Source organism: Sesamum indicum, linkage group LG3, assembly GCF_000512975.1.
Source record: "Sesamum indicum cultivar Zhongzhi No. 13 linkage group LG3, S_indicum_v1.0, whole genome shotgun sequence".
Taxonomy (NCBI): domain Eukaryota; kingdom Viridiplantae; phylum Streptophyta; class Magnoliopsida; order Lamiales; family Pedaliaceae; genus Sesamum; species Sesamum indicum.
Genome location: NC_026147.1, coordinates 10,913,127 through 10,933,910, shown reverse-complemented (window position 1 = coordinate 10,933,910; position 20,784 = coordinate 10,913,127). Strand labels below are relative to the sequence as shown.

Genomic DNA, 20,784 nt, shown 5'->3' with positions numbered 1-20,784 from the left:
ATTAATCAAGCTTTATGATTGATAAAGTTGATGACGGATTTACATACAGCTCGAGAGGATGAAACAACAACATATATTGATAATCAAGTTGTCATAGCAACCTCTAAGAATCCAATTTTTCAAGACAGAACTAAACATTTTAGAAGTCAAAATTCAGTTCAAAAGACCAGTAAAGTTAATTGGTTCACTACAATACAATTGTCCAACTAGTAGATATTCTAGCAAAGGGACTGTCAAAGTCAAGATTGAAGCACTGAGAAGGAAAATTGGAGTTGCAGCAAAAATAGCAAGGTGGAATGATAAACATTATGTTATATTTGCTACAAGTTTGTTGGTAGAAGATTAGATTGTTAATTAAAATCTCATCAAGTTTTGCAGAATTCTATGTGTTTTTGTTTGAATTAATCAGTTAGTTTGATGAGATTTTTTTGGATTTGTGATAGTTATCTCCCTGTAACTCATCACTATAAACAGGCCAATAGTAAAATGAATTTCATCATCTTCTTTTCATCAGAAACTTTGAGTGCCATAGCATTCTTCTTTGCCAATAGAATTTCAAACCAATTCTTACAATAGACAACATCACAATCAAAGTCAAGAAAACCAACAAATTGACTTGAATAGTAGTTCCCTTCAAACAAAAAACTAAAACCCAAATCAGTAAACTCAGTTCGTCACAAACGGCACAAAAAATTACCAGCAAAATGAGTGTAAAAAATGTGTTTGGAAGCGGAAGGTGTGATGGATGGAGAAGAACATACAAATAACTATCAATAACGGGCGTTTTAATTTTCTCGCATGAACAATATCAAGAGAAAATGTGCACTGTGTGTAAGCGTGAGACTACGAGGAAGATAACATACACATATTTAGCCAAACAATAGAAACACCCAGCAGATTAACACTCTAAGATAAAATCTCCAGAGGAGCTGCAGCTGACCAGGGAGAAGATGCGATGGGATGAATTTTTTGGTTATTTAAATGAGAAAACATAGCCCCACCACCAAACACATGATCAACCTAATCAGAGGAGCTGAAATGGAATAAACTCCACAAGCAAGCACGCCCTCAATTTTCTTTCGCAGATTTGGTTCGTGGAGTAAACATTTTATTTAAATCTTGTACTTCTTTATCTTTGGGATGTATTGTTTGGTTTCTAATGTTGGAAAATACATTTGTTTCTTTGTTGCCGAATAGACCAATAACTGCACGTCGTCAATTACTCTTCAAAATTTCAATTTTCAGGTAACAGCAAACTTTCAAGTTCGAACAGGATAAGGATTGTATACGAATATTATACCTTTTCGTTTGTATCAAGACCCTGTAACTGCATTAATGCTTTGATACCTCAACAGTAGAACAAAGCTTATCATAAATACACTTGAAATTGTCTGTAAGGCCCTTCCACCAACCCAGAAACAATAACGGTGGCACAAAATTGAAAAGACACTGCTCCTGTATACGCCACCAATTTCTCAAATATAAATAACAAAATGAATTTTCACAGGAAAAGTGCAGCTCATGCCAACACAAGCAGTGTAAACATTGGAACCAAAGGGATCAGACTATATTACACATCTCCCTCAATTCTGCACTGTTTATAAGTATATACAAAAGGAAGAAAGTAACCCCATCAGAATACAGTAGTCGAGCAAGCGATCTCTTGCTTCTGTTAGTTGGGTCAAAGCTAACTCGCTATTGCTAGACTTTTTTGGAGAAAGACTACGTTACTTCATCTGTATAGGTTTCTACTCTCAAACAATAAAGTCCAGAAGGCAAGGCGAGCAATCTACAAGGGCTCGACAAATCGGGCATTTCTTACATTTATCAGAGCAGGAGCTGTACCACATAAAGGAATATTTTAGCATGTGATAAAGAAAGAAATCAAGGATGAGCTTTCATGGTCACAGAAGAACCAATATTGTGTTACCTGCATAGAATGCGATGCCTACAAGGAAGAAGTACAATGGTTATCTCCCCCTCAAAGCAGACTCTACAAAGAACTTTTTCCTGGGAAACATGTCGACAAGTAACTCAGGCTGCTGCAAAAATCAACTTCAAAGCCAAGCATATATAATCTATAGGACACCGAGGCATTAATTGTAATCCAAGAGGAAAAGAGAAGCAAAAATCATTGGTCAATAATTGTATTCTCTCCTATCATGTGTAGCATGTAAAATGCGTCTTTCAGATGGCTTTACAGACCCAAACAAATTATATGCTCCCAATTGCAAATGATGTAAATGGCCTTCTACCATCAAATCCTTAGGCCATGCTTACTTCATGGTATTAGGTGGGAAATATTTTTTACCACACCTAATACCATGATTACTTAGCATGAACAGGGGCCTGATAGGAAACTCCAGCCTAGCATGTAATATGACTTTTTGGGAATGTTGCATCCCTCATTTCTGTCGAGGATCAAATAATTAAACTCAGGGGCTGACCCTTACGCTGGGCACAGAAGTCCACTTTTCACTTTTTTCCCAAAAGATGATGAGAGTTTTACTCCGACACCTTCATCCTCTCAAACCAACAACTGGGACTTTTACCAACTATTTTGTCATTCATGGAACTTTTTACTTTCCCTTTTGCTGTTTAGGTGGTAACTGACTTCCACTGGGAGACATATAGAAGCATTATTCTCTCATCATTTCTGTTCCATCTGTGCTCCACAGGAGGATGTCAGCAGGCCAACAAGTGGTGTTGGTTGGATGGTGATGGCTGTTTGGTGGCCGACGCTGGTGAGGTGAGGTGCAAAAGGAAACAAATCGTACGAGAGAAAAATAAAAGAAAGCAAGAAAATGAAAGAGCCGAAAAAAGGAGCAAAGAAAGGGAAAAGATAAAAAGCAAAAGGAGAGTAGAGGGGAACAAAAGAGTAGAACTAGTCACTCCAAATGAAATATGAAAACGAAGAAGAAATAGAATGACAAAAAAGAAAAAGAAGGGAAAAGGAAAACGGGATAAGGAAATGCGTTGTAGAACAAACAAACGAGTAGAATTTGGCATATGAGATAAGAAAAAGATACCAGATAATGAGAAAAGAAATGATAAAAAATATGGCCTAGGATATTTTGGCAAAACTTTTAATCAGATAATATTATTCCCATCAATACGAAAAGATTATCTAATGTCCTTCATTTAATCCATCAAAAAATAATCACTCTATCATTTATCTTAATCAACCATTTCATTTATCACTCATCGACCCATCTGTTAAAGGAAATAGAGCCTGACAGTTATTATTGGAACAATAATAATTAAGGGTAAATTACATTGGCACACCGTGCACTTGGGGGTCCAAATACACAAATACCCCCTACCCTTTGCAAAAAAGCACACAAGTACACTCCTTGTAGTTATAATCACAAGTACACCCTCTATGCAATGGCAATAGTGTACACACAAACACCCTTGGAGGTACATTACACTAACACCACCTCAGGGTACCTGTAGTTTTGTTGAAGATAGGGGTATTTGTACCTGACCTAAAGGAGTGTCAATGTAATTCACCCCGATAACTAAATGACTGCATATCAGACAAATTGAGTTGCCAAAACATACAAACCATACATCCGTACATAATGCTCATCCCAGGAAGTTTTGGCATTAAATATTCAGAAAAGCACCAGAGATACGCACAGACAAAGATACACATATATATACGAAAAGACTAGGAGTGTTACATGTTGAAGTCTCTCATACTCCTGCTGGCTAAATTTCGTAATTTCTGTTTGCTCACCAAGTGCTGCTTGAAGTCTCCAAACCTAAAAACAAGAACGCACAAAGTAAGGGTTGAACTCGTCATTGAGGCAATGTTAGGTATTAATTAAAAATAGAACCAAGAATGTAACTAAAGACGACAATTACCTCCTCAGCAAGATCCTTCTTTGGCATTTTCTTCACTATCTCAGGTGGATAACCAGAGAAGGTATTATAACTGAATCATTAGTTACAGCAATCAGCTTGTCATATCATCTCATAGAACCATTCCTAAACTTCCATATACTAATCTGATTCTAGATGCAACATTACTGTGGTAACTTATATTAGGAATGTTAAACAGATCATAAGTTCATAACTCAGCTCAAATATCTTACAATGAGAGAAGGAAATGAAAATGTGTGTAAATATTCTCAAATAACGTCATCATGAAAACCTCCGCATCAGATGTAGAGAAACCAGAGCCATTGACATATTCCAATTTCTTAAACTGGGTGGCTATGCAAATACCTCTATGTTCATTTACAGCTATTTTATCACAAGCATGTGTAACCATGCATGAAAAATAAGTTACCTATTGCTCTTTTATTTTCCTCCTAATATAAAAGAAGAAATCGATCTTCAGTTGGTTACGAATATCCCGCTTTGTCAGTGATAAATTTTGCAGAGTCACTTTCATTAAAAATTCAGTCCAGTAATCAAAGATGTTTGTATTTTGCTGCCTTTCTGTTTTGCTAATTGTATTTTAAGGATGTCTCCTCCCACAAATTACTATATCCTGGAAACAAATGACAGAATACCAGACAATTATCAGTTTCTGAAGATGTTAATGCCAGATAGAAACTTATAAAGGATGCTTAAACAATTGATCTTTTGTTAGCCACCATAGCAGATGTGTATTACTCATTTATATTTCAAATGATCATGTAAGGGGAACAAAGAAGTTTTACCCTGAGGCCCCATCATGGAACAGGCGTGCCTGCTCTTCTCTGCTTGTTTCATCAATTGACCACCAGCCAAGCAGCCTAACGAGTATAAGTCACAAAAAAGTATGTATGTTAGTACAAGAAACAAGTCTATGCAACTTGTTTATATTTCGATGCAAAAACCTAATATATAATATAATATCTTTAAACATTACCTGGAACCATGGTGCAGGAAATCAAAGCAGTCACGAATCCTTGAGGAGTACACAAAGTATATTCCCTCGCTAGCTTCACTTCTTAGTAAAAGAACAATTTTCTCAATCAATCTGGATGTAGCAAATAAGACCCCAGCTCCTTGCAATAGAAAAATAGGAGAGAAGAGGACCGGAAGAGGAATGTGTCTAGCACTTATTGGTGTTCCCTAATTCAATACCTAGCCAATTAGTGGATGAAAAACCCGAAACTTGCAAATATGACCAGCATTTCAGTCACCTTTCTACAAGAATAATAATGGATACCTCGAGCCTCATACAGAGGAGGATCTGGAAACCAATAATTGGGATTTTCATGATGTGACCGCCAATATCTTGTAGGCCACACATCCTATCCTGTGAATGATCCTCAGAAGATACCACTAAACCACTGTTCCAGTCCAGATATCTAATAGCAGTAGACGATGAACTTTCTTCTCTTGTTCGAGAATTTCTATGAATTACTGGGTTAGACCATTTTGTGCAAACAAGAAACGCAAAACACTCTGCAATCCTATAGAAACATGAAACGAGCCAATTTCAAACATGTAAAACACCAAGACACAAAGATGAAGGTAAAAGATGGTTTTAAAAGGAAACAATACCCATAATTTATGAACAAGTCCCACCAACCAAGAGCACCAACATCTCCTGGAATGCCAAAATTAAGAACATCGAAAATCATAACCAGAAATAATATTTAGAGAAGACCTTCGCATTTATGCAGTGTGAAAGCAAGTTTAATAGAATTAAATACTAATTCAAATGCAAAACAATATCCACTAGCAAGCCTCATCAGAAACCAGAGACCAAGTTTACTGAAGTCTTATTGAAGAACGCTTGCCCATGTCAGCAGAGTCAAACCAAATCCCTTGAAGCATCAGTTCTATGAAGATTAAGATGTTTTCTTGGGAAAGTAAGTACCATTAAAACACCTATAATATTTGATTCATGTGTGCATGTATATATATTAGCTGCGCTCTTTATTGCTGCTGAGGTGGCCATTAGTTCCATATTACAAGAGTTACCATCCAAGAAAGTGTCCTCCACATTCATTAAAAGTCTAGTCCTTGCAAGAGTTAAAACATTTCCATCTTTTTAAGCATCCAAGACTCACTGTCACCAATTCCATCGGCCTTTACATTTCTAACCAAAAGATTAGCCAATAGTGCCTCAGATTTGAGTTCTTCATCTTTCAATGCTAATCTAAACAACACATTCCAAACCAAATTTCTTGGCTTCAGAACATCACCAACGCAGGACAAACATGATTTTGGGGGGATCAAATCATATACCATAAAAATGACAAAATTTCCTCGCAAACCAAAAATCCAACTGATCCTGTTGTATGTCTCATCCAAACAAAAAATCAGAGCACAATCAGACAATCCAATAACACTCACCCCCCCCCCCCCCCCCCCCCCCAAAAAAAAAAAAACAAAGAAAAAGGCACCTGCAAGTAAAGCAAAAAAGAACAATACTAATGTCTTTTTCTCCGCCAATCTATCCATCCATACACAACTAATGAAGCCTTGCTGTCTATTTAGCTCATGTTATCATTACAAAGCCAACCCTTGTTTCTCATGATGCATTACATGACTCTCTTCCTGTGATATTAAGTAACTCCGCTATTGCTTCCCCAGACCTTCCAAACTATTACAGCTCGTTTTTATTCATCTCCTCTTTGCAATTTTTGATAGGCAGCTCTCAAAGGCATGCCACTTGTGATTATTGATTACTCCACAACTTAAAACCCAGGAAATTTTCTGTGAGGAGTCCCAACCACAAATTGACTCTGGAATCTCACCCCATACAGCTTCTCAGTATCACTGATTTCTTACTATCCATTCCTACTGATAGGCATGCATCCAGTGGGACGTAGACCAAAGGGTGAGTTAACAGGTCTGATTGTTTGGCCCGAAAGTAAAAGACAAAAATAAAGTATAAGACAAAGACTTTTTTGCTTAGCAAATAGCAGTAGCACAAATAAGGGATCACAAATCTTAGTTTCATACATAAGGGTCTTTCAAACTTACAGAATCGTCAAATAAAAATGGATGCAAAGGAACTCACATAAGACATACAAGAACAGACATACAACTCACAGACTGCTTGTAGAAGAGACTTACCACACAGCTTCAAGAGAGTGAAAACTGTAGCCGCAAGAAAGAAAACCATTGATATCGCTACCCAGAAGTGCTGACCACAATAAGATATCATTAATAAAGAATCTAGTTAAGTAAACTGAAATAGAAATCCAAGCAAGATAAAGACCATGAAAAGATTAGAATATCCAATGGTACCAACTGCATATGAGATCCATCAAAAACCACAAAGCAGTACGTGCCTTGAGGCCCACACAAGCACCATGAATTTGGAATAAGTTAGCAAAAAGGATAAATAATTTGTGCTTAAGGCCTCTAGCAACCTCTTGTAAAAGAGTCAACTTTCATTTCCCACTCTGCAAAGGGATGGGGTATCACAGCTTATCCTCTTTAAACCCTGATACCCTCATCAGTACCAGGCTGATAGACCAAGACAGTGCCATGCATATGGTATTCTACCGGTGCCCGCCACAAGTCCGGGAATGGGAAAACCAGGCCCACAGAGTACGCTTCGCCCAGATCAACACTTAGTTACCACAGTTCAAACCAATTACCACCAGTTGTCCAGCCTCACTCCTGGTGTTCTATGACTTGGTAAGTGCCTCAAGATTCACATGAGCATCACAAATTTCAGTAAGGCAACAGGCCCAAGAATAAAACGAGCTAAAGGTGCTCACTGATCCTTTAGCAACCATTTACAAACAAGTGATGCTCTCCTCTCCCACTGAATTTTCGAGAAGTGACATAAGCTCAACTCCTAATAGACCTTATTGGTGCTCAAACTTCTGCATAGATGCATGTCATTCTTTACCATAAGGGCAGTTCTCCAAATGTTCCTTTGTAAGTGTTAGAATTAGCATGCTTTAGTTGATAACTCATCTTGTTAGTTGACTAAATAAAAGGAAATGTAGCAAGTCATCAAAGTCCTCCACAGAGTGGACACCCATTAAAGCACCGTGGAAAGCAAAGAAGCGGACGTAATTCCAGTTTGGTTATGCATGTGTGGTGCTTTGGTGATCCAAAATAAAGTCTGAGAAATCTAAATTTTGAAAAAAAAACAGTGCATTTATGACATGGAGATCCATCTTTAAGGTTTTTATTTTTACATACACCAAAGAATAATTATGGTATGGATTGACTCACTTGCTGAAATTGTGAGGAAGTAAGAATATCTAGAGGATATAAACTCCTGTTTTCATGCTATGTAGAGTTTCCCAAGTCGATATGGAATTAGGGGTTGCAGACTAAGGGCTCAGGTTTTGAGAAGGCGAGCAAATTATAGAAGCAAAATCCTTCCCTCATCAATAAGATTCAATGGTAGGCACATCTTGTTATTGAGACTCAAATGTCTATTTAAGAAATAATTCTCCCATTTCTTCAGTAGGAAACGCCTCTCCGCGATTCCCAGTCCTAGCTTCAGCAGTGGACAGAGTCATCATTTGCCAAAATAAAACTCTAAATTGAAGGAAACAATAGGATTTCTGTTTAGCAGATACATGTTAAACGGAACATTAGACAATTAATTATTCCATCTTTGTATATTTTCCCAGTTATAGAAGAACCCTAGAATCCAATGGTTTTTCCTTAGCACCTATTTATGCAAGATATTAATTTCCCGATTCTAGGATGTTGCATAGAATTTCCTCGCTTTGTATATCCCAAAAAGTAGCCATCTTACATCCTCTTCAAATTATTTATTGACAACTCAGATCACAGGCTCCACACACTCCAGAAACAAAATTAAATTTGTTCCAATTGCAAAACCATTCACCAATCACACTTATTGATTGCAATGAGAAAAGAGTAGAATATGAATCAGAACCTCTATTTTAACATCTAAAGGAACATAAAGATCCAACTTACTCTTTACTTTATTTTGTTTAAGCAGTATACTTACTGGAAGTGTCTCCCATATTGCATCATCAGTCATGCTTTCATCATCTCCCGGTAATAAAGCCTTGCACATTCTGCATTGTCAACATGAAAGAAGAAACATGAGTTTATTACTCTATGATGCATTGAAAGGTCTGATGACAGCAATTTAACTTACTAAGCAAGAAATAGTTTTTTCATAAAATTTCAAGGCTAACCTTGTTGTATCAGGATCACTCAGTAAGCGCAAAATAAACCTTCTTTCATCTTTGTATATTTTAATGTTCAAAATTCTGAAATATTTACATACTTCTATTCTAGTAAACTTTACTGCCGGATAATTGTCTGCAGTACCAATGTACTTTGCATAACATATTAGAAAACCTATAACACATTATGTACTTGTTACTTACTAGGGATTACATATCCTGAAAGATCATGTCTTGTAGAAAACCGCAACTCAAAGTAAGGGCATTCAAGTATATGTTGTACCTAAAATTGTCAATAAGGATAATAGCTTCAAAGGCCAGCAGAGGTAGGATTACGATTTTCAGGTTCACGGCAGCCAAACCATTACCTGCAACATGGAGAGACATTGATAGAGAAAGGATCACTAGCAACTGTTGAAGCAATGACATTCTTCCTCAAGAACAACCACATGTTTTCACTAACTTGTGGAGAGAAGAACATAAGAGCAGATTATAAGCATGAACACAAAACTCACTTGTGGTACAAATTAATAGAATGGTTTCCCAGATAGAAGTATGAAGTTAATTCCTGTACTGGTACTAAAGATCATTGAAAGGATTTTTCTTCCTTACTGTATATACTCTCCAGATATATGCAAAGAAGCAGCTCGAATGCAACAAGCAACGGCATAGCAACCACAGCATGGCACGGCGCCCACTATTCACAAGAAAATACAAAAGAAAAAAGAGGAAATAAGTTGGGGATCACGCGACCAATATTTCAACACAGATGGAACCTCTACCAGCCTAGAGAATTTTATTATCGAAATGTTCTGGAAAATCACAGCACATAGTGGCATACATGGCGATCATGAGGAACTGATGGGGCTGGTAGAGAAAATCTTCCTCGTGCAACAACTACGTGAAATAGCCACAATGGAAAAAAAATAATCCTGCACACAAAAGCAAGTACATAAGGTGTATGAATAAGAAAGACAAGGTAAGCTCATATATTATCTACCAATATTCTGTGTTTAAGCTTCCTTGGAAACTTTTCGTAGACAACTAGATTTATGCCAGTTTGATCCCAGAAAGCATATTGAAAGATAAGTATGGAGTAGCTGCTTAGTGATGAACACCAGATAAGTCTTTTTAAAATCATGACATGCTCATGTACCTTTTCATTTTCTCTTTCTGTTTAAATGTGAGGGGAAAAAAACTAGTTTAGATCAATAAATCTTTAATTTCCTTATCTTAATTCAGTAAGCAATAATTTATAGTTGCAACAGATCCACCAACCAAAAAGAAGATACTCGGTTTATATGTGGGGAAAAAAACTAGTTTGGATCAATAAATCTTTTATTTCCTTGTCTTAATTCAGTAATCAATAATTTATACTTGCAACAGATGCACCAACCAAAAAGTAGATACTCCATATACGGCCATCTCGCCGCCTCTGATATAGAAACTATATTAAGGGGGAAATTTCAGAGCAGGACTGAAGCAAATTGTTAAAGTATATACATAATTCATGGTCAGCTTATTTTTCAATAATCTACTAGTATTTAGTAGCTTAAATTTGTTTCTTGGGAAACAAGGTATGCTTTCATAATGTTTAAATTTTTCTGTAGTATGATTCTACATGTATTAGTTAAGGATTTCACTAGCTATTTGAATATGAAAATGAAACTCTTTCTTTCATTCTTTCATTCTTCAGACAAATGAAGCAAACTCCAACGTAGAGTCTTGGTCCTTAAACAGTAGTTGGAAAAGTCCTATTTTTATATTCCTATAGTCATCAGTGTAATCTGTAATTTTAGCAATGAAGATCGCTCTAGAAATATGTATTTAGGAGGTTATTCAACTTCATTCTTGTTTCTTCCTCCTATTATTCCATTCATCAATATAACAAATGAAACAAACTCCAACGTAGAGTCTTGGTCCTTAAACAGTAGTACGAAAAGTCCTATTTTTTTAGAAAGGACAGGTACCCAACATCCTGACGTTTTTACATTTCAAGTCAACCCACATTTCAAATTATTTAGTGCATCCTGCTAAGAATTTATCATGGTACGAAATTCCCTGTCGGTAAATTGCATCAGAAATTCCAGCTTAACATTAAGAGCATTTGCAACATACAGAAAGTTCATGGGATTGAAGCATTCTTTATCCTTGTTCCTTTCAAATTAAAGGAAAATAGAACCCTTCAAGAAGCCTTAGTTGCAATTTCAACAAAATAGTCTGTAGGAAAACCTTGATGGTATGAGTTGCTTAAGAAGCTCCAGCCTCCAAACAAAAACAATATGAGAGAAAAAATCTCAATACGTGATCAATTATCATGAAAGCTAAATGAAAAGGTGAAAGCATTTCTATTTCAAGAACAATTATGCGAGGAAACAAGCATTGTTACTTCAAAATAAAGTGCTCACAAGGCATGAATTCATGGACTATTGCAGTAGAGCAACTGGCACAGAGAATTAAAAAAGTAGTAACAATTGAAGTTGAATAAAGAACTTAATAATTATGAAGAGAATCTAGGAACAGGAAAGAAAACAACTAGACAAGAAAATATTCCAGTATGAGGAAAGTTGAAGAGCAATGTCTGAATCTTCACAAAGGGCATAACCTTTGTCTTCCAAAGTTGTTTAACTACCCTTATCCTGGACAGTACCAATAGCGCTACCCAAATAGAGATGGAACAGAGGAAGAGACCTGAGCTGAAGATAGATCAAGAGCTTAGAGGCTTGAAAGTTACATTAACTGTAAAGAGAGCCCTGGGAAAGAGAGGGAAACAGATAATGGGACGAAAATTCAAGAGACCAAGCATGCACAAGTTTAATTGGTAGTACATTTTAATCTTTGCAGACAAAAACTTTTTGTTCTAAGTTGTACTTGTGCATTTAATAATTTTTATTACTTTTTCAAAAGGTTCTTGAATGCATACAATTGGTGCCTTTCAAATATCCTTGTCAATAACCAATAACGAAAATACTACGAGTAATTAGGTAGTCTTCTTTAATTCATGAAAAGCTCCTAATGGCTATAGAACTAGTCACAGAACAAAGAGGTGCCAGCCCTTAGCACGGATGATGCTATGCATGGGTCCATGGGAGCTGGCTGCCAACAGGGGACAAGCCAACTGCTGTTGGCAGTGGTTCCAACCATGCATCGCTGCTTGGTGCGGCAAGTAGGATATTTGGAAAGTGAGAGCGAGGCTTCAGTCTTGCTGAAGTAATGGGTTTGGCATATAGTGACAGCGATAGCAGAGTTTCTAGTACTTGCCATGTACTAGGGGTGTTCATTCCGTCAAACTGTAGTGAATCAAACCGAACTGCACTTTTGATAAACCGACGATTCGGTACGGCAAAGTGCTATACCGTTTGGTTTTGATAGCTACCAAACTCTTTTCAGTATCTCAGCAAACCATTTTTTTTGTCAAAAAAAGTTGGAAACTTAATTATGAAAAATAGTAATCACACTTCTCATTTACTTTTTAAATTTTTTTATAAGTAAATTAACAAAAGTAGTATAAAAATAATTGATAAATATAAAAATACATATAAGATTAAATATAAAAAACATACAAAAATAATATTTTGGTCTTCAGTACAACTTGGTAAATCAAAACTGAACCAAATACCAAATTTTCAAAAAAAAAAGTGAATACCAAACTGAAAAGTTTTATTTGGTTTTCTAACTTCAGGAATGGTCGCCCCAGCTCGATATTAACTCATTATCTTCTGTAGGTAGTAGGTACGTACTGAATTTTCAGTTTTGGTTCAATTCGCTCAGTTTAGCATATATTGAATACCCCTACCATGTAATATATGTAGGAGAGTCATCGTTGTGCATATTATGCACTAGTAGAGATGGCCTTCAAGAGTAATATTGCTTTCTTCATAATGTTACTGATGATCCAAGCGCTGCGATACTACGATTTGAAATGGGTAAAACATAATTAAAAGCTAATTACTTCCTGCTACTCTGGCATAAGTGAGGTCCAGTTATTCGCAGAAGGTAGTAGGCAGAATTGGTGTTGGTTTCCTCATGCTAGGCAAACTGTCTTCACAAGGTGGCCACCTCAAATTTTTACACAACGGCTAACAAAGATTACGGCGATGATGAAAACTTGGTAAGCTAATCGACAGTCTTTTGAATCATAAGACAAGAATCATTGGCCTTGTTTCTTTTTCTTTTTAATTTTCTCTTTTACCAACATCATCATCCCAAAACCTTTTCGAAGGGAACCCACAAGAAGAAAAAAAGCAGATGTCTTTTCCCCAACTCAATCCCTTCAACTATATATATATAAAAAAAAGAAAAGGAAAATCCAACAACAAGAATATCAAAGCACGATCGTATCAATCCATACAAAAATCACAAACAATTGGTATTAATGAACCCATGTATGCATCCACACACACACACACACACACACACATATATATATATTATTCACATAAAAGAAAGTGTCTATATTCGCTAGGGATTACGGAAGTAATTAAAAGAAGGAAACTCGGTCAAACAGAAAATTGGAGAAAAGAAATGATACCACCAAGAGTAGGAAACGATGTGATCGAGCTTGAGAACGAGCAAGAGCGTGAAACAGAAAAGCGAAGTGTGCGCCGCCACCGCCTGCAATGACTTGCCCACTCTTCTCCAGCTCATTTCTCCCCCTCTGCAACTCTCACACACACCAATACGCACTCCGTGCGGGAGATATTTGCATATATATGTATCTGTGTATATATATGTGTGTGTGATATTGTGATGAATATATCAGGGAAACGTATCTATATCTCTATCTGTATGCAGATATTTCAGAAGATCGAATTTGCACGAGGGCACATATGAATGATCACTAAAATTGTGGATTCCGACAAAAATCGAACGGAAAGGGCACACTTTTATTTTATTATTAAATGTTATTTCTGAAAGGGATCAAATTGCGCAGAAGACAAAAAACCTAGGTGGAGTGACGAAGCTTCGTCACAGCAGAAGCATTCAGTGTTATTTTATCATTATTATTACAAATAATAAATAGATAATGAAGAGAAAGGAATAAAGTGTAGAGCGCCGGCAACATTCATTTTATTCCCAACCTTTGATTGCATGTTATGGTACACTCATTTCTCAATAATCAAATAATATATATATATATATATAATTTTCCTTCAATTTTTTTTTAATTTTTACTACTAACAACAGGGACGTTTTCATAGATAGTGTAAAAAATAAGTGTAGGATTTTTTTTTTTTTTAATAAATGGGGATACAAAGGTAAATTGGCCTTATATCCCATCTAAGTAGGCCTTTCTTGTAGTATATACATATATATATATATACCCATGCACGCACTCACTCACTCAGTGAATTTTGAACTCAATATCTTCACAATGAATTATTGAGCCCCAAACTATTGGGATGCCCCCTAAAGAAACTTCCTGGTAGGATAAGTAATCCCTACTCATCGCAACAAACAATGTGCTGACGTGATTTGAAAAGGGCCCACCCATGCTCATGTAAACAAGAGGCATGGGCTAAAATCATGTGGCATCCTTTCATGTCTCTTAAACATAAAATTAGTTTGTATATTAAAATTTATTCAATTTCTTCAGTCATCCTTGACTTGTTATTTTTTATGTTATACTTACAAAATTAACATATACACACGTTTATTTATACATATTAATGTGCATCTACACATAATGACATAGACATAGAAAATGATTAATTAAAGATATATACAGATGTAACTATTCTAGAATGGGCTATAACAAAAATTAATTCACTAATTAACAATGCTTGAATAAAAGCAATCTATAAGAAAAACCAAAATGGCAGCCCAACCATAAGTCTAAGGCCTTGTTTACATACATGCATTAGATGAGATAATAGGCCTTATCACAGTGAGTGGGCCGTTTACTTGTAAAATGGCCAGCTCGAGATAAATAAAAAAAAGGGTAATGTCAACGCATTTGGGAAAAAACAATTAATCTCTATCAATAGACCTACTAAAGCCCCGAACCATAGCGTACTTAGTACTGGGGCCACGGAGAGATATGTTTTTAGATCTCGCATTGAAAAACCTCCTTTTTTTATTTATTGTAATGCATAAAGCATATATAATCAGATACATATGTAGTTAAGGGCTACTTAAAGTTGTACACGAAATCCCTAATTCAAATTGAAATGTACCTTGGGCCTGGTACGGGTCTCTTTTATGACCATGATTCACATATTAACAATGAGGCCGGGACACTTATCCTGAAAATTTTGGCCCCATTTTTCTTCTTTTTTACTACCGAAATTATTATCAAACATTCATTTTCATTATCGATTATGCCCCTATTTTTCGTAAAATTACACAACAACTTGTCAGTGCAATAATTGCACTTACATTTTTTTTTTTATTAAAGTCATCAGTTTCTCTCTCCTCTTTGCCGCGCATATCTGAAAATGTCTCATATTTAGAAAGAGCCAAAGAGAGAGGGGTGGCAAAGTTCGATTGTGGAGGGAGCGGCAATAGCGTGCACAATTGGTGGAGGGAGTGGAGGTGGCGCGACGCAGAGAGAGGGGCCGTGGCGCTTGGTGGAGGGAGGTGTCGTGCCTACAAATCTTGAGAGGCTATGGTGGAGGAGGGGCGGTGGCCATGGCATGCAAAGTTGGTGGGGGTGGCGTGCAACGTCGACATCAGAAATGGCGTGGTTATCCCTATTGGCTGAAGAACACAACTTAGAGGAGTTATTTGATTCTATTTTCTTCTTCTTCCTTTTTTTTTTTTTTTTTTTTTTTTTTTTGGTAAAAACTTATTTGAAAGAAGGATAGAATCTAAAAAAAGCCTATGAAATTGCTAAGAAAATAGAAAATTTTTACAAGAAAATTAATTAAAGAAAATAGAGAGAACGTTGGTATTTGACAAATGTGTCTTTTATTAGGGAAAACATGTAAAATAACATTTTTATCACTTATTTTATATTTACTAGTAATCACAAAATTAAAATAATCAATCATATTATTCCAAATAATAAGAAAAAAGTAAACTAGTTAGGACGTAATCCTAACCAACCATGTTATCAAGATAATCCCAACTTAATCTAAATGGTCTTTATCCCATTCAAATTAATAAACATGACCGAAAAGTATAAACAACGTAGACGTTTGGGGATAGAACATTGTACCACTCGAAGACAACCAGGTAATGTATTTACTACAAAACGGAGTCTATCCCAACTAACTGCCTTTATTATGGAAATGTGGAAGATGTGGTTTTACCATTTTATCCTTATTGATACTTTGCCATTATTTTTCTTTAATAGATTATTATTATATATGAAAACTCCCCTCTTAACTTAGGGACTAATAATTGCTTAGGAGGTTCTTTTTATTGAACTTGGTACAGGCCCAATATTTTATTCAAAATCAATCGAAATTCAGCATTTTTGTTCACATCATTAGCAGTATTTGAGCAAAAGTTTCACTTAAGTAGTGGGGAATTTGGAGAACAGAAATGTTGGAACTAGACAACAATCTAGAGAAGATGGGGGCTAGCCCATCTACTAGAGCAACCCCCACCTTATCTACCTCTCCAGCAAGATGATGAAATGAGGTAACCCTCGCCCTAACTCCCACTAGTGCAACCAAGAGCTCTTTTATTCGGAGGCAATACAAGTATTTGTGGGCCAACTAGAAAGAATGATAGCGAAATATGTCAAAGGCATAGTTCTAGTAGCATTCCCTGCCATACCAATCTCATAGCTTTATCAGAATTATTTTTTCCCTTACAGATAGTACTATGCATCATCATCCTATGTATAGTATTGTAAATTTATCTTTTTGTAAAGCCATCTATATCCATTCATAATTTTTTTTGCCATTATAGTTATTTTAGTCAATTATTTCTTATTCTTTATAAACAAGATCTTGGGGTGTAGGCCTAAGGTATTAAAATTTTATTTGCATTAGCTTTCTAGCAAACTTCTCTAATTTATATATTTCTTCTGAGAATTTTTATTTGTAGTTTTTGGTACTTATGTCATTATTTAGGATACTTATTTTATATTTTTAAATTTTTTATCAAGTAATTTCTCTAATTCTCCTAATGGTTTTAAATTGAAACGTACAATCTGGAGGTGGTTGAATTGATGGTCTAGCTATAGTTATTTTTTTTATTTGTCCCGTCAAATATGTATGTGATGTTGATAAATGCAAAAAACTAGATGCAAATATTGTCAAAGAGAAATTAAGGCGAATCCAAGGGTTCATGGGACTAGACCTCTAAAAAATCATTTACGAGTCTTGCAAAAAGAAAAAAAAAATTCATGAAGTTGCAATAAATCAAGCTCGGGTCATTTCAATTTACTCGTGGTGGTGTGATTGATAAAGAATCACCTCTTATTAATTGGAGGTTTGATCAAGATAAAGTTAGAGATGCTTCATGTGTTATGTTGCTTCTTGACGAGCTTCCATTTTTAAAAGTTGAAAATCTGGGTTACAAGTACTTTTTGTCAATTGCATCTCCTATGTTATTGATTTCATCATGAAAGACCATAACTAGACATTTACAATATGTACTTGAATTAAAGGATAAAATTGAAGTCTTACTTGAAAAATACTCCCAAAGAGTTTGCATCACGACAGACATATGGACATCTCTGCAAAAAGTTAATTATGTGTGTCTAGCAGCTCATTTTATTGACGATGATTGAAAATTGCAGGATATTGAATTTTTATCCTGTTTCTGGACATAAGAGTGAAGAAGTCGGTTTGGTGTTGAAAAGTATTTGCTTGATTAGGGAATTGATAAGGATTTTACTGTCACAGTCAGTAATGCTTCTTCAAATGATGGTGCAATTTTGCACTTGCAAAAAAAAGTTTGATAATTGGGATACAAATATTTTGAGTGGGAAGTATGTATATATGAGACGCATCGCACATATTGTTAATCTCATTGTACAAGATGGCTTGAGAAACAAAGAAGAGCATATGGCTATTTCTCGTATTAGAGGAGCTATAATGTATGTTAAAAATTCTCCAGTTAGGTACAAAAAAATTAAAGAGTGTGTGAAGATTGAAAAATTGGAGACAAATAAATTGTTAAGTCTCGATGTACCTATTAGGTGGAATTCTACCTATTTGATGTTGGAGGCCGCTATATGCCTTAAAAGAGCATTTTCTAGATATGAAGATTTAGATTTTGGTTATACGAATGATCTTTCAAAACCTCCACATGATGGAGTTCTGATAGACTATGATTGGCATAGAGCTTCATTATTGTTGAAATTTTAGAGCATTTCTACGAGTTGACTTTAAGCATTCTAGTTCTTTTTATATGTGACTTTCAATAACATATATCATCAAATATGTGCTTTTGACTTGCTTTTCAAACAGTGATTCGAGAGTGATGATTTTAGATTGTGTGAAATATCTAAAAGGATGAAGTAAAAATTTGACAAATATTGTGGGTCAATTGAAAAAATGAACATGGTAATATATTATGTTGTTATTCTTGATCCACGTTACAAGCTTGAGTATATTGAATTTTCATTTGATACACTATATGAGGATGTCACACAGTGTTTGCTTATGAAAGAAAAAGTGAAGAATGGTATAGTTGAGTTGTTTAATACCTATAAAGCAATGTATGAATCTTCAGGAAGCTCAATTTCGTCTTCAAGTTTGTCAAATCCTATTTCCTCCTCCTTCTACTACTTATTTGGACGTGGCATCTAGAACTTGTATGCAAGAATGATTTCAAAAGTTTAAAATCAGAGGTAAAAGTGATGTTGTAAAGTCGGAGTTAGATAAATACTTGGGTGAAGATCTTGAGGTATTCCAAAAAGAGTTTGATATACTAAATTGGTGGAAAGTAAATTCCTACAGATTTTCGATTCTTTCCAAGATAGCTCTTAATATATTAGCAGTCCCGGTCTCTACCGTTGCTTCAGAATTTGCATTTAACACCGGTGGTCGTATTCTTAGTGCATTAAGGAGTTCATTGTCTCCTAAAATAATACAAGCCCTCATTTGTGCTTAAGATTGGCTTCGTGTGGATTCTAAGCCAATAAATGTTGAAGAAGATTTATATGAAATTGAAACAATTGAAAGAGGTATTTCTATTCGCTCTTTTGACTTTTACATTTATTTTTTATTTTGATACTTATTAATAATGATCACTTTTCTGGTAGAAATACTCAACTTGGGGATTGATTCAACTATTATCGATTTTTGATGGTCTACGACTCCATTGGCAATTTGACATGCTTCAAGATTTCAACGATGACTCTTTTTTATTTTGGATGATTGTAAAACTTGGATTGTTGTTTTATTCTTATTGTGATTTGTGGATTGATTAATTGTGAATTTGTCAACATGAATGTTGTCACTTTTATTTATTATTAGTTGCACAAAGAAAAAAATCAAAACCAATGAAGCTTATGTTTTTTTTTAAAAAAAAAAAGTGGGAGGGGGGGATGGGGGGGTGAATTTTGGGTACCCGACTGTTAGGTATCAGATTAAATCGGGTCGGGTTGAACTTTCAAAACCCGACTGTTAGGTGCCAGATTAAATCGGATCAGGTTGAATTTTCAAAACCCGACCCAACGCCTACCCCTATGTATGATGTATCAAACTCCTAAAATATAGCTTGTCCCCTCTTCATTGGTTGCCTCTAATGATATTATTGACATGTGAACTCCTATGAGTTGTCTTGAGTAATGTTCCTAACTCTATTTCTTACCAGCATTGGGACCGTGAGACACGGGCCATAAGGTGTCCCTACTCGTGGATTGACGAAACCCTCGGTGAACTGTCTCACAATACTTTGCTATATGGCCCAGACATCTGTAAAAATAGCAAAAGATGGGGAGTCACTCATGTGAATGTTACCAAGTGCTCGTCACCAATCGTTGCTTTGATTTTCAGCACCCGTTACAATGGGATATTAATGTCAAATGTAACTCGATCCTTGATGATTCACCCCAAGAGCACCCCGATGAATCCATCTCCATATCACGAAATTTTCGCTACTTATTTTCTATAAATATAGTAATACCCAAATTCATCCTACTTAATGGCAGTTCATTTATGTGCATATAGAAGTTGCACCAACTGAGGTCTATGTGCATGGGATTTTCCTCATTGCATATGCCATTCAACATCGAAATATTTTCCTCGAAGGTCCATGAGTATCCTTCTAACGCTCTATTCCTGTCAACTACATGGTTGAATCGCATCAAGAGACGACCTTCAAAGTTATATGCTTGTTTTGAGAGTAATTGTCCCACCAAATAAAGTTGATGGCCATCCGAATTAGAGTTTCATAATCCATCAGACACTATTACCCTAACCTCTTCATCATCCGTCAATTTTAGGCTTGTTATAGATTTTCGAAATCGATTCCACGGCCCCCATCTTTATGTGATATTGAGATGTGGATACCTTGAGGCCCTTGTAACACAAAACCACGACTTTGGATCTTGATCGCCCTATCCCTGGTAGGTACAACATTGATTTGGATAGAGGCATGTGCAGGTTCAAATAAACGAGTATTGAATGAGAAACCATAGATGGCCTAAGACTGAATTAGACCTACGATATAACTATTCTACGCTGCTAACCTATAACAACTGAAGCAAAGAAACCTAAAGTTGAAACGAAAAAAGAAACTATTGATTCCTAAAGACACGAAAGCGAAAGGAAAGTGGAAGTGAAAGAAGATG

At 35.8% G+C, this 20,784-nt stretch overlaps 1 protein-coding gene across 1 annotated transcript; it reads right to left on the bottom strand.

Annotated features, from left to right (window-relative positions):
* Positions 1,457-14,057, bottom strand: LOC105158013. The gene is made up of 14 exons (XM_011074608.2): positions 13,618-14,057; positions 9,928-10,018; positions 9,699-9,783; positions 9,370-9,454; positions 8,903-8,972; positions 7,030-7,099; positions 5,506-5,551; positions 5,168-5,414; positions 4,865-5,070; positions 4,674-4,748; positions 3,871-3,940; positions 3,687-3,767; positions 1,931-2,010; positions 1,457-1,839 (listed from the first exon to the last, which is right to left on the bottom strand). The coding sequence occupies exons 1-14, from the start codon at positions 13,731-13,733 to the stop codon at positions 1,755-1,757; spliced, it is 1,407 nt and encodes a 468-aa protein (XP_011072910.1). The 5' UTR covers positions 13,734-14,057; the 3' UTR covers positions 1,457-1,754.

What these genes read in the sequence shown, in the direction of transcription:
- LOC105158013 (XM_011074608.2), bottom strand. Translation starts at nt 13,733, where the DNA reads ATGAGCTGGAGAAGAGTGGGCAAGTCATTGCAGGCGGTGGCGGCGCAC. An exon ending in CAGTTCCTCATGATCGCCAT is followed by an intron (nt 9,784 to 9,927) that starts GTATGCCACTAT and finishes TCTTGTGAATAG; the next exon opens with TGGGCGCCGTGCCATGCTGT. An exon ending in AGTATGAGAGACTTCAACAT is followed by an intron (nt 2,011 to 3,686) that starts GTAACACTCCTA and finishes CATGTTTCCCAG; the next exon opens with GAAAAAGTTCTTTGTAGAGT.